The sequence below is a fragment of the Cyrtonyx montezumae genome, unplaced genomic scaffold, assembly GCF_038088225.1.
Source record: "Cyrtonyx montezumae isolate F1298 unplaced genomic scaffold, pur_monq_1.0 scaffold_12, whole genome shotgun sequence".
NCBI lineage: Eukaryota > Metazoa > Chordata > Aves > Galliformes > Odontophoridae > Cyrtonyx > Cyrtonyx montezumae.
This window is the reverse complement of record NW_027071848.1, coordinates 8,284,503-8,311,250: the sequence shown is the minus strand read 5'-3', so window position 1 is coordinate 8,311,250 and position 26,748 is coordinate 8,284,503. Positions and strand designations below refer to the sequence as shown.

General features: G+C 46.7%; 1 protein-coding gene and 1 long non-coding RNA gene across 2 annotated transcripts in view; both read right to left on the bottom strand.

Moving 5' to 3' along the window:
* The window catches only part of AMOTL1 (angiomotin like 1), a 63,994-nt gene extending 49,277 nt beyond the window's left edge, over positions 1-14,717 (bottom strand). Inside the window, exons 1-3 of the mRNA XM_065729999.1 lie at positions 14,633-14,717; positions 6,092-6,227; positions 5,117-5,167 (exon numbers count right to left, since the gene is read on the bottom strand). Of these exons, the coding sequence (XP_065586071.1) occupies positions 5,117-5,167; positions 6,092-6,176 (136 nt within the window). The 5' untranslated portion in view covers positions 6,177-6,227; positions 14,633-14,717. The remainder of the gene's footprint in view (positions 1-5,116; positions 5,168-6,091; positions 6,228-14,632) is intronic.
* Positions 14,718-18,446: 3,729 nt separating this feature from the next.
* Positions 18,447-19,959, bottom strand: LOC136044809 (uncharacterized). The gene is made up of 3 exons (XR_010621853.1): positions 19,809-19,959; positions 19,115-19,244; positions 18,447-18,649 (listed from the first exon to the last, which is right to left on the bottom strand). It is a non-coding gene; the product is annotated as an uncharacterized LOC136044809 (long non-coding RNA).
* Positions 19,960-26,748: the final 6,789 nt, after the last annotated feature.

Here is a 26,748-nt window from a genome sequence, read left to right as displayed (position 1 = left end):
CGTGAATGCCTGCAGGCAGCTTCCCTTCGTGCCATTGTCCCCTCTGATAGGTGTTTCATAGGCAGTGCTGTGTTTGAAGGAATCTCTCAGCACATCTGCTTTTTCAGTTCTGCCAAAGAGCTTTCATTTCCCCCCAAAACCTGACCTGTTCGGTCACTGGCTGCTCAGCAGAGTACTGGCTCCTGGACTTGTTCCAGTGTGGGATAAGGTCAGGGCAGCAGAGAAAAAGAAACAGCTGGATGGTCACTGAGCAGTGGGAACAAACAGCACAGGGGCCAGGGCTTTTTTTCCCCTTTCCTTTCTATTCATCCAATGGGATTCCTTCCCAGTGTGTTAATTTCCCCCAGCACCCCATATCCCCAACGCAGTGTTTCCTGCAGTCCGGGGTCACCCTGCTTTGTCAGTCTCTTTTTTTCTGCCATTCAACTAGCTCATCCAGAATGGCTACAGAACCAACTCCAGTGGGGAAGGAAGGAGGTGGAAAAGTAGTGGGAGATGAGGGAATGGAAGAAGGGAAGGGAGGAGGGAATGGAGGGAGCAAGGGAGAGAGGCAGTAGAGCCATCTGTATATGTTCCTCCATGGGGAGAGTTTCTCTCTCCCTGATCTCACTTTCTCCAAGGCCAGAAGTTCCTCCTGTAGGCTGTAGGCACAAGTACCACCTTGCATTATCCCAAAGTTTAAGAGCCCCCAGTGTCTCTCTGATATGGCCACTAAGCAGACAACTGCAGAGAAAATATAAGGAAGAGTACAAACACAAATGTTGTTCTCTCCAGTATACGAGCCCATTTTCCAGCAGTTCCTGCACTGCAGGAACTTCCTGAGCTGCATCATTGGGTTTGAGGGCCCTTCATAGCCCATTTTTTTCCACGTTGTTTTCTAATTACTCTTTGAGCCCATTCATACTTTTGGCACCCTGGACATCCTGTGGCAATGGGTTGCACAATGAAATCGTGTGATGTTTGAAGGCATACTTCCTTTGGGTTGTTTCAAGCCTTTCCTTATTTATTTCTATGTCGTTCACAATTGCAGTACTTCTACCATATCCTCCCACAAAGGTTTCTTCTCCACTCCAACAAAGCACAGGCTGCCTGGGGAGGTGGTGGAGTCACCATCCCTGGAGGCATACAAGAACCGTGGAGATGTGGCACTGAGGAACGTGGTGAGTGGGCATGGTGGGCACTGGTTGGGGTCGGACTAAGTAAACTTAGTTGTCTTTTCCAGTGATGGAAAAGACATTCAACCATAATGATTCTATGATTCTAAATCATAGTTTACCCAGTGTCTGCCTTCATGGAAGCTGCACTGTCCCTTGGTCACCACTGGCTCCCTTGTCATCTGCTTAGGACTGAAAAATCACAGAATGGATTGAAGTTAGAAGGGACCTTCAAAGGCCACAGTGTTCCAAGTTTTCCTACACCACACACCAGCTCAGGCTGCCCATCCAGAGTCCCATCCAGCCTGACCTTGGGCACCTCCAAGGGATGGGGCAGCACTGCTTCTCTGGGCAGCACTGCTTCTCTGGGCAGCTGTGCCAGGGCCTCACCACCCTCATGGGAAATAATTTCTTCTTTATACCTTATGTAAATATCCACTCTATCTGTGTAATGCTGTTACCCCTTGTCTGACCACTACATGCCCTCCTTGAGTTTTCTCCATGGAGGCCCAGAAATACACTTGCTGCTCAAGGTGTAGGTGAGCCATGCCCTGGTCACAGAGCAGCAGGGCTTGGAGGGGTTTTCAAAAGTTGAGCACAGCAAGTACAGCCGTGGCCTTTAAGATGCATGAAAAATAAAGCATTAGGAAGAGATTTTCCATCCATCATTAATTCCATTCTTAGAAACACTGAAACAATCAAAGCCTTTGCAAATGTGCAGAAAAGGAGGGGTAACAGCCAGCGCAGATGCAGCAAGAACAGAGCTGGTCAGACTAAATCAATCTTCTGTGATGAGGTGATAAATCTTGTAGATGAAGGGTGTAGATATCATATATGTTGGCATATCTGTACGGCTTTTGATACTGTGTCATATGGTATTACAAAGCAAGAGGGAAAGAAAGGGAAAAGAAAGTGTGTATGTAGCTGCATGGCTGCTCAAAACCCTTCTAGTGCTCTGTTACTAATGCCATGACGTTACACAAAACCCTCTCCTAAATCTGGTGCTGCTCAGCATTTCCAGGAATGACTCAGAGCCCAAGGAGAGCTTTTTATGTTTGCAGTAGACACCAGGCTGGGACAAACTGCCAGCATGCCAGACACAGCAACAGAGCTTGAGGCAGGCTTGTCAGGTAGGAAAAAAGAATGGAAGTTGGTGATCTGTGATTAGAAGTGCAAACAGAAGTGCCAACTGAAGCAGCAGGTCTGTGGCACCTGCAGATCCTATGCACAAGTCAGGATAGTGCTCATGGGGGAAGGGCAGACCTTGTAGAGAGGGGCTGGCACTGCGCTGCTCCCAGCACGGCCATGCAGGGCCTTTCTGCAGCCCTCTGCCCACTGATGACAGCTGGAAGGGTTGTCCAGTTCAGGACGGATGCAGAGCATGGAGAAACATGAAAAAGCAGGGAAAACCACTGCAAGGCTGGAAAAGACATCCTGCTAGACAAGGGACTGAGGTTATTTAATCCAGCAAACAGATGGCTGTGTTAAAGGCAGAACCTTCAAGTACAAAAGACACAGTGAAACACGAAGAGAAAGTGAACAAACCTTTTACGCCTGCTTTTGGCAGCACAGTGCATAACTGGTTGAAATTACAGATTTAATGAGATACCAAGAAAACCTTTCCAGCACTTGGAGCAGTGCAGCTTTGGAGCCGACTTCGTGGGAAAGCCTTCTGAACATGGGCTGGTTCACCAGGCAAGGTGGTGGGTCTGTCTGTGACTCTTGCATTCAGGCAGCTGGGAGTAGCTGACCCTCAGGGGTTTTTAGGGTAATGAAACTGCATTAGGATACTGCAGTTTTGTCTTAGGGTGTTATTATTAGTAAAGCAGTGGCACAGGTTGCCCAGAGAGGTGGTGGATGTCTCATCCTTGGAGACACTCAAGAATAGGCTGCATGGGGCTCTGCGCACCTGATCGAGCTGTAGGTGTCCCTGTACATTGCAGGGGGATTGGCCGAGGTGATCTTTAAGGGTCCTTTCCAAATCAAATGATTTTATGATTCTAATAGCCTAAGTGGCCTGCTCGACTGGAGATGAGCACCAAGTTGTGTTCTCAGGCTTACAGAATCCCTTCAGCACAGGGTACATCAGAGCTGCAGCCAAGGTGGTCTTTACCCCTCTGACATGTGCTGGTTCTCACCACCTCTCGCCTGGCACTGGCATCACGCAGCTGTGCATGACTCAGGTCAGGAGCAGATCCAGCTGCAAATCTACCCACTGGGAGGGAGGCAAGGAGAGAGTTCAGTTTTCCATTACTCGCTCTGCTATCTCACACACTTTGTCTACCTCAGATGGAGCCTTGTGTTGCATTTGGAAGGCAGAGTGGAAATATAAGGTGATGTGAGCACTGGTTTCACTAATCTTTTCCAGGATTAGGGATGTCTGTGCAGAGGGAAGTGGTGTCCAAATTGTTTCTGGGAGTGGGGCTGTGTAGAGGTCATTGGAGATGTCACCAGCACAACCACACTGGCTGGTTCAGATTAGGAATAGCACAAAGAAGATGCCAGGACCCAGGTTGTCTTGTGTTCCATCCCTCATCCTGCCTCATCCAGAGTCCTGCTCCTTGTCTGGGTGTCACCAAGAAGCCAGGAATAAACCTTGTTTTGCACATCTAGAAGATCGATTGCTCAACTAAAATCAACCAAATCTGGTTATTTGGGATTGGGATCTTGTCTTTGTCATTGTGTTTGCCAGAACTTGGAAGAAATGGACACGTGTCCCTGAAGGAAGGCACCAGCCAAGGGGAGATGATGAGCTGCAGAAGATCAAGAAGGAAAAGGTCTGATAGAAGCTATGTCATAGAAAATGTGTTTTAAAGTAACTTCATTTGTTTTAAATCAGCTGGGCAGCAAATGAGGCAGCCAAAGGGAGACTGCTGGCTTTATTCCCATTCCCTGTTAGACACTCGTGGCCAAATGCATTAAAGTAGTCTCTATCCTGACACCAAGTGGAGAAGGCTCACAAGAACTTTAAAATGCTGTTGAATGTATGAAGCTGCCAGTGAGGACTGCTGCCAGCCTAGTCACCCCTTCTGGAGCCAGCAAGGCATCATGCAGTTCATGGGCATTCTGGGATTTATAGCACTTTTCCAAGATTCTGGCTCATAGCAGCTGCGGTTTATGACAGATGCAGATGACAACAATCACCATTCTGGGCTCCTGGACTTTTACTCTCCTACCTCAAGTGCCTTATGCGGTAGAAACCCAGCACATGCACACTGAGCATCCTTACTGGGGCCAAGATGGATTTCAAGAGCAGTGGGGAAATCACTGCCTGTGAATTGAAGAAGAGGAATCTTTCCCTGGGGAGGAGGGCTGGTGCTCTGCCCGTAGTGATGGGCACCATGCTGGGCATCCCCACGGCAGTCACAGATCTGAGCCCAGTGTCTCCCCAGCTGTCCTAACCTGAGAATTTCCATATGCTACATCCATAGCCTTCCCACATGGTCCCAGGAGGGACTGGTGCCTTGATGTCCCCCTGCCTATCTCACAACTCATCTCCTTGTCCCATTTCCAATTCATTCAGAGATACCCAGTGATGCTGAGCTTGAGGAGATTGCTTTCCACACCTCTACTTCTGGCTCCCAGGGTTAAAAAAAAACAAACCCTCACCCAATTTCATGGTGTCAGAGGGTCACAAAAATGCCAGCCAGGGCTTGGGCTTCCAACACAGATTTCAGAAGTGCCCCCAGGCACTGCACTGGGCAAGTGGCAACTCCTCTACCAAGAAGAATTTCTGCACTCATTTCACACAAAGATGCTGAACGCCTCTAACACTGAGCAGTCCTTCCCTCTGATGGATGGCGTTCAAAAGCAACATGGAAAAATGAGTTGGTAATGATGCATTTCAGTAGTGGAAAGCACTTGGCATCTGCCCTGAGTTTCAACTGAGTCATCTCCTAACTGCTCTGCTGAGCACAGAATTAAAAAAAAAAAAGATGAAAAAGTATTGCATGTGGACTTACCCAGCTGATCCCGAGCAAACAGGGCTGGTGCACCTTCGGAAAGCTCATTGTCTGAGGGAAGAAGAAGAAATGCTCTGAAAAGTCAGCTCAAGAGGTAGATGCACGTGCCAGGTGAAGAAACTTGCTTTAGGCTTGCCCAGTGAGTGCTTTTCTCCTGTCACTACAGGTTGTTGAGGCACAACAGGATCCAGCCCTAAGCAGCCGGGTCAAATCCCCAGGATCCCCTCCATCACCCTAAGGCCCTGTGACACTGCAGGCAGGGGCTGTGAGCTGCTTGAGTTGCATACCTTGAAACAGGCAAGGCTGGGAAATGGCTCTTCTGGAGCTGGTGAGGATTTCTTTATTTTCCAGAATTGCTTTCAATACTCAAATGCTGCTAAATTCCAGAAACTCGGTGCAATTTTCAAAAATAATAATGTTTGCAGAGGAGTGCTCAGCTGGGAGATTGCACCCAGGGCTGCAACACACATAAAGCATTAATTTCCTTGTCTAATTCAGCTGTGATGCAAAGAGAGGTGATGCTGTGGCTGGGCTGGGGGACCCCAAGCCTCTGGTAATGGGGCCTGGAGGAAGACGTGTGGCTTCTTCTGCCCAGTGTTTGAATGGGGATTGAAAAGCAAATCCCAGCTGCTGGCTGGAAATAAGGCAGAGAATTGATGCAGAAGATCAGTCAGTTTGCTATTTCCCATTGCCTCAAGCACTTCTGGGGAAATTTCTAGACAGCCTCTGGTGGTGTGCTAAGGTGGTGTGAAACCTTGGGTTGGCCAGCAGCCCTTGCCCCTGCTGTCACTGCTAGGCTGGTGTGCTCCTGAGTGCCCATCCTGGGCAGTCTCACACAAATGAGCATTCTCATGCTGGTTATAGTCCCATGTAGTCCCCATGTAGTCCCTCTGCAGGCACAGGGAAGGGCAGCAAGACATGGGAAGGCTTCCAGCATTGTTACTGAGCAGATTATAATCCTCAGTGATGTCCTACCTCCTTTCACACCGGCAAAGGGATGGATCCCGCCATGAGACAACCAGTTGGCTTCATCCAGCTCCCAGTTTTCACCAAGGTCCATCTCTGATCAGTGGCATCAAAGCTCTGCCTGCAATACCTCCTGCAACTCTCCCTGGGGAATAACCAAAAAATACATTGAATGTCTGTCCATTTCACGCCACTTCCTGCTTTTCTCAGCAGAGGAAAATGTCTCATCAGTGCTTCAGGAAGAAAGGAAAAGAAAAAAATCTCACAATTCAATAGGGAATATTGGAGCAAGGAGTAGTTGCTTCAGCCAAGCCTCAACTTATCACATGGACAAGTCTGTTGACTGGGCCAAAAGGCTACTGATCCCTGGACTTCCCCAGTTCCTGCTAGCACTGAGAAATTCCTAAACCCTTGCAATATTCATAGGGATAAATGTTTACTTTTGATCAGGGTGATGCACTATGAGGACGTCAGTCATGGCTGGGAGTCACAGCACAGGACTGTGGTGGTAGCTCATATTTTCCCTCCCTGGCCTCTTGAACCTGTGCACCCCTGATGGGGAAGGTACACGGGGGGCATTTAATTCATCCACCTTTCCCTAAAGGAAGGTTATACAAATCTGGGAGGGAACCACACAGAGCCACACAGAATTGCAGGGGGTTGAAGGAACCACTGGGGATCATCAACTCCATCCTCCCTGCTAAAGCGGGAACCCAACATGGTAACTCATCAGAGCCCTTCCAGAAGCAACAAACACTAATTTATTGAGAAATCACACAGCAAAAGGGATCTCATTACTGTTTTAAAATATCTTAAACATGGGAATCAAGTTGATGAGGGCAGAATCTTTTTGGTGGCAAGCAACAATAGAGCAAGGGGAAATGGGCAGAAACTTGAACAGAAGTTCCATACAAACATGGGGATGAACTTCTTTACTGTGAGAGTGCCAGAGCACTGGAACAGGCTGCCCAGAGGGGCTGTGAAATTTTCTTCTCTGGAGATATTCAGAACTCTCCTGGACACCTACCTGTGCGACCTGATGTAGGGAACCTGCTTTAGCAGGGGGTTGGACTCAATGATCTCCAGAGGTCCCCTCCAAACCCTATGATTCTGTGATTCTGTGATTCTGTGAGTAGTGCTGGGATGTAACAGTAAGTCACCTCAGTGCTTTTTTTTTTCATCTTGGGAAGGTGAAGAAGAGATGACCACATAGACTTTCCTTAATGTTGTCCAAGGTAAACCCAGACCCAAATGGCAGTGATGGGGCCTCAGCAGCTTTTTGGACATCCTGTTCCAGTGCCTCATCACCCTCAGAGTAAAGAATTTCCTCCTAATATCTAACCTAAATCTCTCCTCTTTTAGTTTAAGCCATTTTCCCTTGTTACTATCCCCACACTCTCTGACAAATAATTCCTTTCTAGCTTTCTTGTAGGCTTCTTCTAGCTATTGGAAGGCTACAGTGAGACTTCTTCAGGCTAAACAAGCCCAGCTCCCTCAGCTGTTCTCATAAAAGACATGTTCCCACCTTCTACTTGCCTTTGTGGTCTTCCTCTGGTTCCCACAGTTCCACATCCTTCCTGTACTGGGGGCCCCAGACTTGGACACAGTACTCCAAGATGGGGCCCCATGAGGGCAGAGCAGAGGGGGACAACCACCTCCCTCACCATGCCGGTCACCCCTTGACACAGCCCAGGACATGGTTTAATACAGCTGATAAAAAAAGAGATGTATGGGCTCTCTCCCCATGGCCAAGACCCCCCACCCCCAATATCTCCTGTGGATGTGTAAGTCCTGGCCACACACAGGACTATGCTTCAGGACAAGGCTGTAGCCCCAGGTAGACCTGTTGCCCCAGTGAGGCAGGTGGGTCCCACTGAAGTGAATCATGGCCGTGCTGGTGCTGCCCTGGCCGGACATACATGTGAGAGGTCACTTCTCCTGGCCTCTTGCTTAACTAACACCTTCATTAAGAGGAATTAAATCCTTGTGCGTACATATTTGCTGAACAGCACCTAGAGCTGGTCGCTGCTGCGTGCGGTGTGATCGGTGTTTTTGATGTTGCAATTTCACCTGAAGTGCAATTGCAAAGTACAGAGACTCTCAGCGAGTTTGGATTGAATACACAATTCGTTTTCACTTAAAGAGAAAACGTTCTGAGAGAAGTAGCAAGGCTCCATTCTGTTATTTTAAAAATAAAACATTTTTTGTTGTTCTTTCAAATGACATTTTCCATCTGAGAGTGACCCAGTTTGCTTTTTATTTTTTTTTTAAGATATGAAAAGCACTAAATAATCCCAACCACAGTGACTATGAAAAGGAATAAAAAAATCCTTTAGGGGGTGACCCAAAACAAAATATGTTTTCTGTTTTTCAGTTCAGGCACTGAAATGCAAAACCTATTATTTGCACAGCTCCACTACGCGTACTGCTGGCAATGTATTCCTTCCACCTGCCAAGGGAGAGGTTGGTCTGCAAGTTCAAGTCTGCAAGTTTTAAAAGGGAAAGAGTGTAAGGACAACTTACCAACAGCGAAGAAGATTAAATGGCTTTTCCATATTCACTCATCTCTCTAACAGAGGATAGAAGCCACCTTACAGCCTCAGCCCTTTGTCTGCTGTCCCTCTCTGCTTAGTCATACAGATACAAAAGCATGTGGGCACGAGCTCTGACCTCCCATCAAACAGAAAATTAATTGCAAATGTGCAATTTCTAACTTAACTGATGCAGAAGGTCCAGACTGCATAGGAGAAAGCAAGAATAGTTTGAGGTGGTAGACATAGACCACAGAATCATAGAATTGCCAAATCACCAAGGCTGGAAAAGACCTCTAAGAACACCCAGTCCAACCATGCACCTACCACCAATATTTCCCACTAACCCATGTCCCTCAGTACGTCTGAACCTGAACGTGACTCCACCACCTCCCTGGGCAGCCCATGCCAGCACCTGACTATTCAGAGAAGTATTTCCTAACATCCAACCTGAATCTCCCCTGGCACAACTCAAGCCATTCCCTCTAGTCCCATTGCTAGTTACATGGGACCAGAGCTCACTAGCAATGTTTGTGAAGAGGTCTTCTTAAAATGCAAAGGTAAGAAAGAGGCATCACCACTCAGCCCAGTGCCTGGCAGGGCTGTGAATGATGCTCTGGCTCCTTGAAGAGCTCAGGCTCGTTGCAGTTGATAACCAGCACTCGTTGCCTACATCTTTAAAGAAGACAAAAAAAAAAAAAAAAAAAAAGTCAGATTTAAAGAGTGCTTCCACACAAATCCTGTGCTCAGAATTCATTTAGAGCAGGGGAGCTTGTTTTGTGTACCCACAGCTCACCCCAGTTCTCTGAAAACACAAGATGAGCAAAGACGTGACATTCCTGCTGAGATTCATGATATTCTGAAACAATATAAAAAATAAAGGAAGGAGGGATGAGTTAAGACCCCATTCACTTCACAGCCTTCATTATACTTCAGCTGACACTCACATGGATCACAAATCGCTGCCCCTTTTCTGATTGACCTACAAAACTCTTCCCAAGTGCAGAATAAAATAGCATCATGCTGGAATGACCACTTTAGCAATACTTTACAACCCCTCCAACCAGCAAGAAGTGGCTGGCAGAGAACAAGCCTCATTCAGGCTCCTCATTGGGAACAATTCCAGTTTAAATCAATCTGCCACACAGCATCCCTGGGTACCCAGCAGCTGCACTGGGAATTACTTTTTTAGTTCCATGAACTGCAGAATGCACATTACCAGAGAAGAAGGAAAATAAAAGTTAATGACTTGAGAATAACCCAGATAAGACAAGAGATTACAGAATCAAACCATTGCTGCTCCAGCACATAGGGATTGAGCTGGAGGACAAGAAGAAGCTGTCAGCTCTCACCCAAGCACTGCCCAAAAAAGCTGCTCCATCCTCATGGCTCACCAAAAATGGGTCATTGCTGACCCAACATGAGATGTTGCATGAAGGATCTCCCACTTCTCTGAGTTACTGTATCTCCTTGCTTACAGTTCAGCTCCAGAGCTGTTGAAAAATCTCCAGCTGTAACCATCTCCTCGATGGGAAGGACAGAACAGTGGCCCTTTCATAGAAGCCACAGTCTACAGGTGGCTTGCATGGTCAAGCTAAACATTTCTGGTCCTTCCTTTTTGCACAAGGAATGAAGGAGGGCACAGTTCCCAGAGATGCTTAGTCCCACCTGACCTAGTGCATGGTTAAGGTTGGTGACTGCTGTACACACCCTGTAGGTCTGAACCCCAAGAAGGCTGCATACGAGGACTTGTAGTTTAGAGATTTGTTTATTTATATTAAGAACATTTTGGTTCAGTTTCAGAAGACCTCATGTGAGAAACATTCAGAGTAGGAATCCACCTGGGGTAGTAGCACAATGTGGGACACCTGGCCAGAGATGCAGCACCAAGCCAAGCTGGTACTGCCTCATGAGGCCATTTTGGAGGATGACAGAATCACAGAAAGATTGGAAGAAACTTCTGGGTCCACCTGGTTCAAGCTCTGCTCAAATAGGGACACCCAGAGCAGGGTGCCCAGGGCCACGTCTAGGCAGACTTTGGAGATCTCCAAGGAGAAGACCCCACAGCCTCTGGGCAGCCTGTGCCAGTGCTTCATCACCTGCACAGCACAGAAGTGCTTCTGGTGGACAGAGAGAACCTCCTGTGTTCCAACCTCTGCCCACTGCCTCTTATCCTGGCACTGGGCATCACTGAAAAGAGCCTGACTTCATCCTCTTTGCACCCTCCCTTCAACTATTTATGGCAATTAATGAGATCCTCCAGAGCCTCCTCTTCTCTGGACTGAACCGTCTCAGCTCTCTCAGCCTCTCCTCAAAAGAGAGGTGTTCCAGTTCCTTCATCATCTTTGTGGATTATGGCACAGGCCAAGCCAAAGCAGGTGACTGCACAGCCTCCACCAGCACACTGACTTCGGGTGTGAAGAGCAACAGAGCATCAGCAGGCAGTGGAGGTGGGGTCAGCAGGGAAGATTAGCTCTGAGGAGAGCAGGGTTGGGTATCAGGCACTGTTTTAGAACAGGAGAGGACGTGAAGGGGGCTGGAACTAGATGATCTTTAGTTGATGATCTTCCAACCAAGCCATTCTATGACTCTACGAGAAAAATCTCTTTTTCCGTTCATGTTGCAAACCCTGTAGTGGAGGCTGGGCACTTCTAGTCTGTTTTCCAGAAAGAGAGAACATCAGTCCTAGCCTGGCAATTTGTGAGACTTGGGATAGACATTGGCCATCCCCCTGTTTTGCTTTATTGCCTCTCCCCTGAATACTCCTTTAATGAGCCCAAAAGGTGACTAATGAGCTGTTTGTTAATGCCACCCTTCAAAAAGCTCTATTTGTAGCTGGACTTAAAGAAGGTTTTTTAAAAGAGGTGTGTTTCAGCCAACTGGCACAGTGCATAATCAAAAATTAATTACATGATCTCATGGTAGTTATCTTGAACTAATACATCATTAATCTGATCTTACAACGGCTACAGGAGGAGCCCAGAGCCAAGAAGGACTTGTAGGATCACCAGTCCCCGGGAGAGAAGCCTTTTTCATAAAGGCTGGGGGTTTACACACAGCAGATGTGTCAGGACAGGATCCTCCACAAGCTGCGTCGCTCTCCTCACCTCAACAAACACACCCTGTCCAGGAGCTGTGAAACACATCTTCTCCAAAGGAAGCCTTTACCAAAAGAGCTGTCACCTTTTCTCTAACCCAGTCTGCGGTGGTATCAGGGGTGTTATTTTTCAGGCAGATGGTCTTGAGTTTCTCACACTGGTGGGGGCAGCGAGAAGCTCCTCTACATCCCTTTGGGTATGCCATAAGGATGAAAAACAAATGAATAACAACATGGCTATTTACATGACTTCACTGGTGTAGCTCAAACCCAGCTAGAGACACGTCTCTACACAGATACCCAGGAACTAGAACAATAACCTGAACAGCTTTAAGAATATCCTTAATGTCAGCCAAGCCCTCAACCCAGGACCCCTCAGGAACAGCCCCAAGGCACACACATTGGGATACCCAGGGCTGCTCCAGGCACTAACTGCCCCTTGCCTGAGTTTCTGGGTCAGCCCAGGTTTGAGTGGTTTTAAGATCTGTAATGTCCTCCAAGATTCTGCAGTGAATAATAAAATTTCTCTTAGTTTTCTGTTTTCTTCCAAATTCAGCAAATTAAACTGTAACACAGTGATTCAGATGTTAAAGCACTTAAAGCAAAGACTGCATTATTTTGTATCCTCTACAGATCTGCCTGTGCTAAACTAACACTACCAAACACACCACACCTCATTTTTGCCAGTTATCTTCACAGGTGATTATCTGCCAGGTTATTTTACCCATAATAATCACTTATCTAGTTAAGAGATTATAATTTCTCCATGCTGTTCATGTACCTCTCGGGAAGCACTGGACCGCTTGCATGTTATTTTTGCTTTCCAAGTAGGAAAGCTTCCAGCTCCAGCCTCATTTTGTACACTGTCTCTCAAAAAGCAGTTAAATAAAAATGGCAAATCTTACCTCGCAAAAAAACGCCTGTGATTTCTCCAGCAACAAGAAGCCTCTGCACCTCTGTGCTACAAAACCAAAGCTTTCTTTCTCAGGGAGATGTTTGTCCCTCCGTGGGTAAGGGCTCCACAAAAACTATGCAGCCATTGCCTGGACTTGCTTTGGGTTGTGTAGCTAAGTCACGGGAATTCAGCTGCTCTTGTGTGTTCAAAGAGCTTCAAAATACTCTAACCCACCTATCGGCGTTATGGCTCCCGCAGGTATGTGAAGTATGCATTTGTCTTCCTGAGTCATATAATTATCTTTGGGAAAGTAAAGCCACGGGAGTGAAATGGAGGGGAAGAACAAGGACTGGTCACTGGAATTCCTCGAAGGTCAGCAGTGACCCGGTAAGATCACCTCCAACGGGTGACAGCAGCATGATGGAGATTTTACTAATGCCTTTATGTCAAGCATGAATCCAACGGAGAAGCTGGGCTGTCTGCTTCCATTCCTGACTTTCCCTATGCGGGCAGTGCCAGGGAGAAGCAGTGGCACCTCTTGAGCCCATGCTTGCTGGACTGCACAGGTTACAGTACAAACTCTGGCCAGGGGGAAGGGAAGCAAGACAATTCCTGCATGAATGACGCTGAATGGAGGCTGAGTCATCAGTGATATGAATTTTTGGTGTGATGCATCTGTGTCTGGGCTAGTTGCATCTTGATAGGGATGGTGGGGGACTTCCTGCATTTTCTGTTGAGTCAAAAGCACCTGGAGGAAGGTGGCACCAGCAAAGGGATTTATGCTATGATCAACCACCACCTCAGGCAATTTCAGAAAGGGAATAGATACCATAAGAGCATGGAATACCACTGAGGTGAGCTTTGCAGGAAAGTCCCTTGTGCCAAGCATAAGAGAATGGAGAGTAAACAACTCCTTGATTATGCCATCTTCTTGCAAGGAAGAATATGGCCTTACTACAGAGCTCACAGCTCCAGCAGATGTTCACACATGGCAACATTTTATCACATTTCTCACTTTTTCTGGGATTTTATACTGAGAACTTCAGAAGCAAAGCTTCAGATCTCTCCAACGCACACAGGCAAGCAGCCAGCTCACTTGGGCATAGCAAGGCCTTGCAGGTGAGGCAACTGGGAACAGATCTCAGCTTTGGCTCCATCTCCTAGATGACCAACTCTAACCATCATCTTCTTTGTCAGCTTACGAGACTTCAAAGTTATGAGCTCAGCCATGAGGAACTTCCAGCCACCAGGTTAAACAGAAAACCTCAGACCTGAGAAGGCAGCAGTTTCCTCTCCCAGGGCCAAGGCGTGCTCCAAGCAGCCATGTGTAGTGAACAACATGGAGAAATGTGCTGTGCAGGCTTCGAGCCTTTGTGACTCAGGAAGATTCCTGGTGCTAGGATGCTCCAAGGCTGTCCCCATGTCCAGGCTCACCCAGACAGTGCCAAAGCTCCCCAACCATCCCAAGAGCGCTGGTTACCCAGGACATGCCCCGAGGATGCGGATGACCCAAGGACAGAGGTGTCTCAAGGATGGAAATGACCCAAGGATGAGGATGCCACAAGATTTTGACTGTACTGGGAGACACTGGGAAAAAACTTAATACTTGGGGAGAACTAAACCATCAGATATTTAGTATTTACAGTAGAGGTTCTGGATTAAGTTTCTTTAAAAGAAAAAAAAAAAAAAAAGAAATCCTACATAGCAGACATGTAATTACAGAGACACAGTGAGTCATTAGCTCCCCAGCAGGTTTACAGCAGGATGCACCAATCTGCCTTTTGGGAAAATGAAGCAAGCCCTTGCAGACCAAATTCAGCAGTTACCAGTGGGCAGGGGTGAGGAGCTGACCCTGCATGGCATCGCACTGTGGAGCAGGGGTTGCCCACATAAGAGCATCCCTGCTTTCCTCCCACTCAGTGTTTGAGATGAGGTCATGCTGAGTGTCACCAGCCTGCCCGTCCCTTCTCCAGCTGCTTCACCTGAGCCTGGGGGGACTCAGTCAGTTGGGTATGCGTTAACTTCACCTTGTGGTCTTGATCTCATGTCTCCATCTGCTCCTGGTTGTTCAACGCACAGAGGTATTCTCTCTGTATTAATGAGGGAGGTCTTGCTCTCTTAATCCTAATTTACTCCCTGGTAAAACACAAGAGTGGGGTGAGGAAGCTTCTCTGATCCAAAACCAAAAGTGAATCATCCAGTGCTCTGCAGTGCGGCTCAGGCAGGATCTCTGCAGGCAGATGGGAAATACGAGAGCTTCTTGATGAAGCTGTGCTATTTTTCAGAAGACTGATTTAGAAATAAAATATTTACAGCACTGTCCTCAGAGGAAGCTGCTTTTGGGGATGACACAGATCTCCGCAGGGAAAAAGAAACTGGGAAACCCAAGCAGCATCTCACTGAACAGTTTCAGTGGGATCAGAAAAAAAAGGACCAAAAAGGATTTTAAAGTAGTGGTGGTGCTGGTAATTGTGGGAGAAGTTGTGGCAAAATCAGACCCCAGGGACATACTGGTCCATGTGAAGGATGCTTGTCCTTTCCCCCACCACTCGGCTGCACACATGGGCTGTGTGATCCTGAACCCATTCTGGCCCCCAGCCCATACTCCTTCAGTGAGGTTCACCCAGCACCGTTGTTCCAAGCCCTGATTCCTTTTGGCTCCTCCTGCACCACCCTGACCTTCCCAGAGCCACGTTTCACCATCCTAGGACAAGCTGGTGCTTGCTGCTGCCTTACCTCTCCCCATGGCCTCCCAGAGTCCCAGCTCTGGCTGCACAACACACCCTGATGAGCTGCCAACTCTCAGATGGATGGGGCCATGCCTGGGAGGTGCCAGTGCTAGAGACTCACTCTCACCCTGCACATGCTGCAAACTTCAGCAGGAGCAAATACCTGATGGATACACAAGTGGCTGCTGGTTGATGGTCCCACAATGGTCACGCATGGGTTTAAGGATTTGTCTTGTGTGGAGTGGGGTGGTTAAAGAGCAGACCAAGTGGGACCTCAACATGTCGGTAAAGGCAAGTTGGCTCATGTCAACCATGTAAAAGGGAGTGTGGAAAATATGGGAGACGAATATTCCTGCTCCTTTCTCCAAGAGAAATGCATGGAGTGCATAGATGCATGAGTACATGATCTGTGGCCCCTCGGAGGAGAGAGGAAAAAGCAGAAACAGAGTTAGCTGTGGTACAGTGACTTTTATCATATAATCACAGAACAGTTAAGGTTGGAAAAGACCTCTAAGATCATCTAGTTCAATTGTATCACCAATACTGCCCACTAAGCCTTGTCCCTGAGTGCCACATCTACACATTTCTTGAACACCTTCAGGGGTGGTGACTCTGACACTTCCCTGGGCAGCCTGTTCCCTGTCAAGCTGTTGTAGACAGTGATAAGGTCTCCCTGGATCCTCCTCTTCTCCAGACTGAAAAATATCAACTCCCTCAGACACTTTGCATAAGACGTGTACTCCAGATTCCCTCACTGCTTTGTTGCCCTTCTCCTGTGCCTCAATGTCTTTCCTGTAGTGAGGGGCCCAAAACTGAGCACAGTACTCGAGGTGCGGCCTCATTGGTGCTGACTACAGAGGGACGATCCCCTCCTTTCAGCCACAACTGCATTCAGTCTGACCCCATCACCCTGGTGCCAATGTCCCAGCACAAAAGGGCTTGCATGGTTCCACTGCTATCTGGGGTTTTGGTGCAGTCTAACTCAGGGAGCAGAGCTACACAACTGCACGGGCCTTGTTCGAGGAAAGGCTGTCAGATCATACAATCACATGAAGAGCTCCCTGGTCTGAAGAGAGCAAACTGTGCCTGGTTTGGCTCTTGCTGGCAGAAGGAAGACACAGATGGAAGCCCCATCACTCCTGCCACTGAGCAAGGGGCTCGCCATATATCTCAGATGCAGCATGGTGGGGTGAGCCCCTGTCACTGGGCCCCGGCCTCACTCTCTTTTCAGTTCTCAAGAAAAACTGTAGACCTTGGTTTTCCCTCCACATAATAAATAAACCATATATAATAAAACCAAACGCTGAAATTTCTAAAACCTCATAAAAGAGAAATGCTATTTTCCAGCCAGCTCTTCTTGCTGCTTAAGAAAACAAAACTATCTTCACCAGAAACATATCGGCATGGTAATCACATCTGTTCCAGCTAAAACGTGAGCCTTGCCAGCTCCGTTTCTCCTTTCACATCACTGGTTGACTGCTCTTCAGACTTACACTTTGCAGCAACCAGGGGCTGTTGATTTTTGCATGTTATTGGAGCTTTCAGCAAGGAACCAAAGTGGCAGTTATCCATCCCACGGTGATTCACAGAAGACTGTGACAAGCACAGTAATTTTGTCTAAGTGTTGTGTGAATTGATGAGGGATGGCCATAAAGAAAATATGTTCAGGTCAAATATGGAAGAGCAGTGTCTAACAGGATGTGTGCAGTTGTATCTTGGGAACTGGGGAACTGGGTAGTTTAATTGCTCCATGCACTGATCATAAAATCATAGAACCACAGAATAGTTTGAGTTGGAAGGGACCCTTAATGGTCATCTATAGTGAACGGGGACACCTACAGCTAGATCAGGTTCTCAGAGCTCCATTCAGCTTTATCTTGAATGTCTCCAGGGACAAAGCATCCACCACCTCTCTAGGCAACACAGCTGGTTATTACTTATGCATATTGCAGATAAAGTAATCAGTAATCCAACACTGATGGGTAGCAGCTTCTTGAATGGAAATGGCTCTAGCTGTACGGCAAAGAGATGGAGCAGCACCCTAATGTGAGTGTTCCCTAGGTCAGTGATGATCTGTCATTTCTGAAGCAGTGATGGACCATACCCCCAGCTGCAACAAAGTGAGGATGTGGGGGATACCTTTTTTATTCTTTGCTACACATAAATTAATAATAGCCAGACAGAACCTGCTTCAGCACTAACATGGTTCCAATAATGTCAATAATCTAAACAACTTCTCTATGGCTTTATCAGGCTGTTCACTGTAACAGGCAATCCCACCAACTCTGGTTGCTGTGATTCTCTAGTCAGAGGCATCTTGGACTCATGGACATGGACTCTTTTCAGAGGTGTTTGTTTGTTTTTGTTGTTACTGGATATTTTTTGCTACCACTCATAAATGAAGAACATTCTTTAAGTTCCATTAAAGATATGCAGCTTTGTCTGACACTCTCTCCCACAAAGGAAGCGACTGCTCTCAAGCCTTTTTCTCTTACTGCTGTGACCCACACATTGGAAGCATGCCTGAACAGACTGGAAACACCTTCTGGGCCACGGGGCAATCTCATGACTCTTCCCAAAAAGATGACACAACAGGGGCTGCCTTTCCCTTCTCCCTCCTTCCAGTAACTGCTCACCCCAAACTCCCCATCACCACAAGTGGAAAACATCTATTCTCCTGTGGGGGCTGTGAATCATATTGGATATATATCTCGGGCTAGCCTAAAAGCCAGAGTTAGGCTTTATTTTATTTTTAATTTTGTGGGTAACACATTACCTGTTTCCCCTGCATGAGAACTGAAGGAGACAGTATTTACCTCTTTTCCCCTCTTGGCAAACTACCATCCCATTGTAACCATCTGCAGCTTGGGCTGCACACTGGGGTTCCCACTGCTTTTTTTCTAGACATGTCGACCTCCACAGTTTTCCCAAAGGCTCAGGACATGTGGAGCTCTGGGGCTGTCCCCCATCCATGAAAGAGCCGTGTCCACTAACCCACCTCCTGCAGCACCCACTGCCCACAGCAGGTAGGAATGCTTTGATAAAGCATTTATTATTTTTCCTCTGGAAAATAATAATTCACCTTTTTTTTCTTTTCAACCTCATTTTGTGAATGTACCATTTTCAACACAGCCTCTGCCAGGAAAAGTTTCTCGGGCTGGAATTTCTGGTTGATGTGTGGAAAAGCCACCTGGGAGCAGCCAGCAGCCGGCGGTTCAGGCGCGCTGCGGGGACCTCAGATGGCCTGCTTCAATAAACACGTCCAAGCCAAGCCTCCCACATCATTAACACCACGGTTAAGATCCCGGGCTCCAACTCCTATTCCAACAAAATTAGTAAATCAAAAAATATAAAGATGAGGCTTGGTCCTCCTGCAAAGTAGGGGGAAAAAAAAGCATAAAAATGAAGAAACATTTCTTCCCAGCCACGGCTCGGGTTGTTTGCTTTCCAGACAGTGGTCTCCATGTGTTTCCCATGATCTCTGTGCTTCCCAAGCTGAGATCCAATCATCCACAGCATGGCTGCTCCCTGGGAGACATGAAGGGCGACAACTACAGCAAGAATGCAATGACCAGAGGCCAGAGCACAGTGCAGGGCTGAGGTTCACCCTGTGCTAAGTTGGCTGGAGCCTTCTGCCCACCCACGTCCTGCCCTGCCTTCACACATCCCCTCTCCTCCAGGACTGAAATGCCACATATGGCTGTGACCGACATTTCCCTCATCGCACAAAGCAACTCCATTCCCACAAATGGAAAAAAGAACAAAACAAACAAAAAAAACCCAACACTTAAACATCTCCGTGCCAAAATCTCATCCTTCTCAGCTTGTCTTGGTCAGCACTTCTGAAATGACGGGAAGGCCCTTCACACCAGGGCTGCTCTTCTGGGGACCATCTGTCCAGCTGCAAGCTCTCCAAAAAGAGCGGAGAGAATGAAGAGGAAGACGTACAGCAGGCAACTGGTTGAGAAGAAACATCCCATTATCATTAATAAATTCCAAAACCAGACACTTTTTCCTTGGAAAACCTTTCATGAGCTCACAGGGCAGCTCATGGAAGATGTTGGTGGGAATTTTTCTTCCACATCCCAGCGATCCCATTCACTGGTTAAGGCTGCACCACTAGTTCTTGAGGGCTGAGAAGGATCAAGAGAGCGGATTGGAGGCTGATAGTCAGGGGGCTGCCACCATTTCCAATATTTTTTGTTCTCCTTACTGGCATTCACAGTGCAAACAGTCACCTCCAGCTCTAGCCAGGGTTTTCTTTCGAACAGACTTTTTATCTTCTTCCATTTGTAGACTTCAAGACAACCCTGCCTCCCAAAAATGCAGTATTTAAATCCAAACCGAAGTGGGTTTTATTCCCCCCTCCCATTTGTCAGCCCAGCAGCCAAAGCAAACGCAGCCGTCCTCACATCCGCACTGCATGCACTGCAGGAGCAATAAATAAAAATAAAAAGTGCTGCTTCTAGCCTACCTTGGGAGGTCTCTCTTCATCCCTCTGGCTGCATCGAGCTCTTCTGATAGTGTTTTGCCCCCACCGTGTTGCTGCTCCCCAGTACAAGGATGGCTCAGAGGTTAGTATTTGTATGGTGGGAATGGGCATCCAATGGCAGTGCTTGGGATGGGATTCAGCCCTCAGGGAGTTATTCCTGGCTCCCATCAGGCTGTGTGGGAGCAGAGGGAGCTAACACAAGCCTTCAACAACAACAGTTAAGCTTAGGATTAACACAGTCCTAAAATGGTCCTAAACCTTCAGGAGGAGCAGCTCCTGGCCCGTGCCTCCCACAGCCCCCATCTCCCCATGCCAGCAGCTGCTGCAGCTCTAGGTGGCCATCACAGGGGTAGGGATGGGTTCCTCCAACCAGCCCTGACATTAAAGTGCCTCAAAATGACCACAGAAAAGACTGCAGCTCCCCAGTAGATGAGATATCCAGAGGAAACTCCAGAAGCCAAGAAGGGCCTTTTATTCTGAATCCCAGGTCGTGTGTGGTTTGTAGAGGTGGGTGGAAGCTGTGGTTATGTGAATACAGAATGGGTTGTTTTGGCACTCTGAAGATAGCTTCTCGAGTTTACACTCTCTTTCATGAATACCTTACTTTTTCCTCCTTGCTTATTCTTGCAAAGCGTCTCCAGCTCTGGGTCATCATCCTCTGCTGCTGTCACAGGGACCCACGTCAGCAGCCTCTCTCACAGCATCGGCCTCTATCTCCATCCTTCCCTCCAGAGGGATGCTCTGAAAGCTCCACTGGCTTTCTTCCAGTCTAAACATATTCATGGGCAGTTTACACCCATTCTTTTCTTAAGCCTATGTTCACTTTAATTTAAAAAGCTTACTCTCATCCCCTTTTCTGGCCTAGGAAATTATTTTTAAAAGAGCAGTCATAACCCTCATAAACAGCACTGAGCTGTGTTATACATTTCAGCTGCTATATGCTGGCTTCCTAAGGTTTTGACATGCAAAAATTCATCTGCTTAATTTTATTTTAATATGTAGGACTATTAAAATTACTGGGACTACTCAAAAATAAATGAAACATAACTTTGCTGGAAGATTGGCTGCGTAATTAACTGCATCTCTGTGTGTTCTGCATCTAAAAACATCTGTCCTAAAGAAGTCTTTCCAAAAAGATTACAGTATGCATTTTCTGTCAGTAGAAACAAATCACCTTTAATTTGCCTTCTTTCATTACAAAATTAGAGCTCTATGACAAATTGATACCATTACTTTGGTGTAAGAGCTGTTACAAGCTTATCCAAAGCTGCAGAGCTGCCTCAGTGGCTCTGCAGTAACGCAAAGCCCAGCCCAAACCCAGCAAGTGCTCTGTGCCCCCTGGGGCTCTCAGCTCTGCTCAGACAACAGCCAGTGTTCGTCTGTCTGTCTGACAGCCAGGATGGGCTTCTGGATGGGCTCTGAGTGCAGACAGAGGAGAGGGTTGTGCTGCTTCAGCAAAGGCAGTCCGTTCGTTTTCAGTCTTCAGCTCCCTGTCGTTTCTGATTGCTGTAGAGTGATTTTGCATGCAGTTTAATGATAAAAAGACAAGAAAACTTCAGCTATTGTCCACAAAAGTAGAGGACACAGAATTTTTAAAACACATGTAAGCATGCAGCATTTATCGAGTACTCCTGCAACTAACACCTCCCACCACCTGTAACATACCTGAGCACACAACTAAGTGCCTCATGCTAATGAACTTTCAATACATGAATAACCATTTCAGGTAAAACTGCTTTTCTTTTCTTTTTTTACCAACATAAATTCCTAGCTGTGAGCACACAAGGACAGACTCACCCTGGAGTAACTGGAAACAGGAACTACCTATGGCCCAGCACCATGGGTTTCTGTGCTGCCAAGGTTAGCAGATAAAGTTCTCAGTTCTTGCACACCTGCCCTGAGCAGTTTAGCTCTATCAGCCTGGATGCTGGGGCACAAAGGGAGCCTCAGAAGCTTTTTCTATGCTGTCCCATTGACTTCTCACCCTGTGTGTGAGTACAGACATACGTATATTTATTTGTGTACATCTAGCTCCCAGCTAGACATTTGGGCCCAAGTGTTGACCTGAGGTTGCACCTCCACTCCATACCAACAGCCTGGTCTAATACCTTTTGAAGTCCCATCCTCAGAGGGTACACTGGGAGATCCATTCCTTTTTATTTTCCGAAATCAGAGGCCCCATGGGTTTGTATGTGTTCAGTGTATGAGCAGTTCCCTTTGGGGTAGCTCCCACTGCTCTCAGCAGTGTGACTGCAACCACCAAATCAACCCCACGTTCTCTGTGCATTACCAACTCCTGTATTTCTAACTCAAAATATTTTCTGTATTCCCCAAATACTTTTTTTTTTAATCTTATTTGTAAGCAATACACAGTTTATGGCCAATTTTTCTTGACACTGGCTTGCCCAGGCAGAACACAGTGAGCAATTGCAGAAGATGACTCAGCAGCCTGCTGGCTTAGCGGGTGGATGAATCACCCACCCTATGGAGGTGCCCGTTCTTCTCCACTGATGACAAAGAAAGCCTAAGGCAAACCCTTCAGGCTTGGATAGCTGATTTCTGAATGCCCTACAGAGCATTTGGGTGAATCCCCCGCAAAACGGATCTACAGCTGTGGCCTACTTCCAGAGCTTTCTCATCTCACTGATGCAGTTCTGTTGCCCTGATTTGGATTTTAAAATTAATCCCAGGTGAACAGGGGTTCTTGCACTCAGGATGAGATGAATCACACCAAATTTCTGTCTTGAGATGGGCTGAATCACTCTCCAAAGCCTCTCACTCCACCACTACCAGTCACAGATGACCAATTCAGATTCTCACAGAATGGCATAGATTGGAAGAGACCTTAATGATCGAGCTCCAACCCCCTGCCATGGGATGGTTGCCACCCACCAGATCAGGCTGCCCAGTGACCCATACAAACGTTACCAACCCATGATTACCATAGCTGGGAGAAGAAGGGCACTCACTGCCACCTCTGCTATCAGTGACACACCAGACTGGAGACTCTACGGGCAACTTTGTTTTCTATTTCTTGCTTTTAGAAGCTAAGATCTTTCAAATTCCTTTGGTTTCTTACGATTTAGGTAGATTTCCCTCTTTTGCTTACTATGTATTTGCAGAGCTACATGAGACAGTGTGACTTTGCTGTGCTTGCTACATGAAGTGTGCTGATGAGCTTGGATGGCTTTTTTCCCTGCCCTTCAGACTTCCTTTTGCATTTTCTCCTGGATTTTTGGACGCTCTGTGCTTTCCTGTTGGGTGTTCCCTTGGTCTGCATTGCTGGTGCAGCCAGCCTGCAGGCAGATCCATGTGTCCATCAGTGTGACAAGAAGATCTCATACAGTAGCTGCATCTGCACAGGACAGCATCTGCTCCAGGAATGCATTACAATGGTCTGGAGTGATGGAAAAATGTTGTTCTTTTGCTTGGCATTAAGTTAAAAGAACGTGTTTCAGTTAAACTGCCTACCAACCTTCGGAGAAATGAGGAGGCTGGGGCTGTTCTCCAGACTGCGATTAGCTGAAGGTGATTGCAATGAACTTGAAGTCACCTGCTGCTGATGGATAGGGTGGACCTCAAATTGTATTGCAGGCACTTGAGAATTATGCCTGCATAGGGCTGTGCCAGTGTAAACCACAGTATAGTGTTACACATTTAGGCAGAATCAGAGTCTTCAAGTTTGGAAAAGACCACAAAGATCACCTAGTCCAATCCCAGCCCACCCCACTATGCCCATACAACACATCCCTCAGTGCCACATCTCCACAGCTGTAGAACACCTCCAGGGACGGTGACTGCCCCACCTCCCTGGGCAGCTGTGCCAGTGCCTCATCACTCTTTCTGAGGTGAATTTCTTATTAATACCCAGCGCGAACCTCCCAGGCACATCTTGAGGTCATTTTCTCCCATCCTTTCACTGTTACCTGGGAGAAGAGCCAACTCCCACCTCACCACAACCTTCTTTTAGGTAGTTATAGAGAGCAATAAAGTCTCTCCTGAGCCTTCTCTTCTCCAGGCTGAATAATCCCATTTCCCTCAGCTGCTCCCCATGAGACTTGTGCTCCACACCTATCACAGCTTCATTGCCCAACTTCAGACACTCTCCAAGGTCCTCAATGTCATTCCTGTAGTGAGGGGTCACTTTAACACAGAACATTTCATGTTGCTCAGTTAGGAACATACTACATTTAAAAGAGTCAAAACCAAAGTACTCACAAATTTGGAGCAAATACCATTGTCCTCAATCGATCCCAGCTTGCTTTGATAAATGCAGGGCAGGCACTGCTCCTCAAAGCTCAGCACAGCTGCAGTTCTGGACCTGGGGAAGGCAGGAGGACATGCAAGTTCATTGCCTTTCATCTGCCTGAAGTTACAACTGCCAACGCAAAATTGTTTTGTGTTCTGATTTCCCAGAACTCATAAAAACAAAGAGATTGGTGTGATGAGTTACACAGGCAAATCGTTTGGGCATGGAGCTGCACGTTAAGAACAGTTCCGTATTTTTGTGATAGTCATTGCTCTCTGGAGAATCTGGGACAGGAACCTGGAGAGCTCAGCCTGAATTCCTCTACCCTGCTGCTTTGCAGAGAGGGAAAAAATGCCTGCTGACCAGAAATGGGCACGGAGGAAACATTTTTGTATTGAATGTCTGTACACTTGCTGCTTTTGGAAGAAGAAAGCATTTTACCTTAAGCACTCATATGCGCAAGAAAACCACGAGCAGAAAGCCAACATGGCATGCCTAATACAAAATGAAACGTGACCTTTTAAGAAATTTTAAGCTTCCGAAGACCAAATCTTAACTCTATATAATTCCTAAGTACGTTGGTTAAATTAAATGTCGAATTCAAAGTTGTCTTGAACAATACCATCCTCAAATTCTTTTTTTTTTTCTTTATTTAATATGTGTAGTTAGAAAAATCTATAAGGGGGTTTCAATATTTACTGTTATTAACCCATTTACTGCATGGGGAAACCTGCTGTCTCTTTGAAAAGCAATCAAGCATTTATCACATTTTCACTAAGTACATATGGTTAATAGCCCTGCCATATTGATTTGGAGAACTTGTGGTCCCACTGGGTATAAAAAGATGCTGAGAATTAAAATTAATTTGGATATTGAGATGTATCTCATTGATGTGATGGACAATTCTGCAACTAGAAAAGAGACCCTGAAAAGGAACTTAGAAGCTAAATGGCAACTGGGTGCCTGTGAATTTGTTCAGGTAATGTCTTTGTGGACAAATTGCATGCCTCACGTCCCACAGCATTAGTGAAAACTTTGCTCCTGGATTCCAGAAATGTGAATTTAAAAAGCAAAAGTCCTGATGCTGTGCTGCTCCAGGCACATAAAGTGTTCAGCTGGCCTAATGTAGAGAACAGATTATTCCTTGCTTTAAATACAAAACCAAATATTTTCCCCTCTCCAGTGCAAGAGAGAGTTAGAGCAAAGCTGTGTTTGGCAGTCATGAGATTCCATCAGGATTTCTGAAAATCATATTTATGGAATGAAGTTATCCCCTTCCCTAGGCACAAAGGCTGGGTGGCAGCTCTGATCTTGGCTCCCCATGGCCACTCTGACCAGGGACATCTTGTGGAAAGTGCTCAGAAGCCAAACAGTCATAAGATTGCTCTCTCTACTGCTAGGGGACATGGAGCTCTCAGGGTCGTGCTCCATTTGTACAGCTACAGTTTTCCTTCCACTATGAAAGTGGTGTTTTGGAGGATATGATTTATATACGTGGCGAAAGGAAAGTCTTTTTTTTTTTTTTTTAACTAATTTTTGGACTAAGTCTGTATACTGCTCCTTAAAACTCAGCCAAGGAGAAGGCATAACACTGTCAGGACAACTCTTCCTCATCCCCATGACTGGACACTTCTGGAGGCTGGTGCTTCTCCTCCCAGAGCCCTTTCCTATCCCACTCAGTTCACCTGCCCTTCCTGCTTGGCCTACACCTTCCTCATCCATCTGCCCCCACCTTCACTGATGATAGTCATTCTGAGACACTTCTTCATGTTTCTACCTACATCTTTACTCTGAAAGCTTTAACATTTCTACCAGAAGCTTTCTCCGATGCCTCTGAATATGGTTCTCAGTCTACATCTAATGTGGTATTTCATTTTGGATGACCCAAGTTTCAATCTAATCAGGCCTCAAAGTGTTTGTATCTTAGGAATGCACACATTGATCTCCAGGCTCTGTTCTCATGTACAATGGCTCTGTGGCAGTACAACCGTTTGTAACAGAAGGGTCTTCTTGGGCTCTGGTTACACATGCATTACTTCTACACCAACAACAGTAGGGAGTGAAGATACATACTACATTCTGTAAGAAATTTCTGTGTAATACTGAATATAGTGTCAGGGGTCATAAGTAGGCACCGTATGTCTGCTGACTCCTTACTGCTTTATAAAAAACAATTCAGAGGTGGAAACCTGGAATCCAGTTCATTCACAAGTTCAGTTTGCTCCCTATATAGATAGCAGAGCTGCCCATCCCACCCGAAGATGAACCCTTCCTTTCACCATCTTCCAAGATGGCTTCACTCTAAGGACAGTTCCATTCAGGATAAAGCATTACATATTAAAATATTTGTAACTCTGCTTGGCATATGGGACAAGATACATTGCACAGGGCCATGGGTTGTGTAAGGCCCATGACTTAGCTCTCTGTGGGTCCCACAGTCCCATTAGGCACTGAAAAGCAACTGAAACTATGCTCAGGTGTAAGAGCTTTCCATGCACATCAGCATCAAACCCTCCCATTAATAATCTAGGAAAGAGGTTCATTGCATTCTTCCAATAATGGGAGGTTATCAACAGGAGGGAAAACTTTTTACATGGGTGGATAGTGATAGGACAAGGGGAAATGGTTTTAAACTAAAAAGAGGGAAGATTTGGATTAGATATCAGGGGGAAG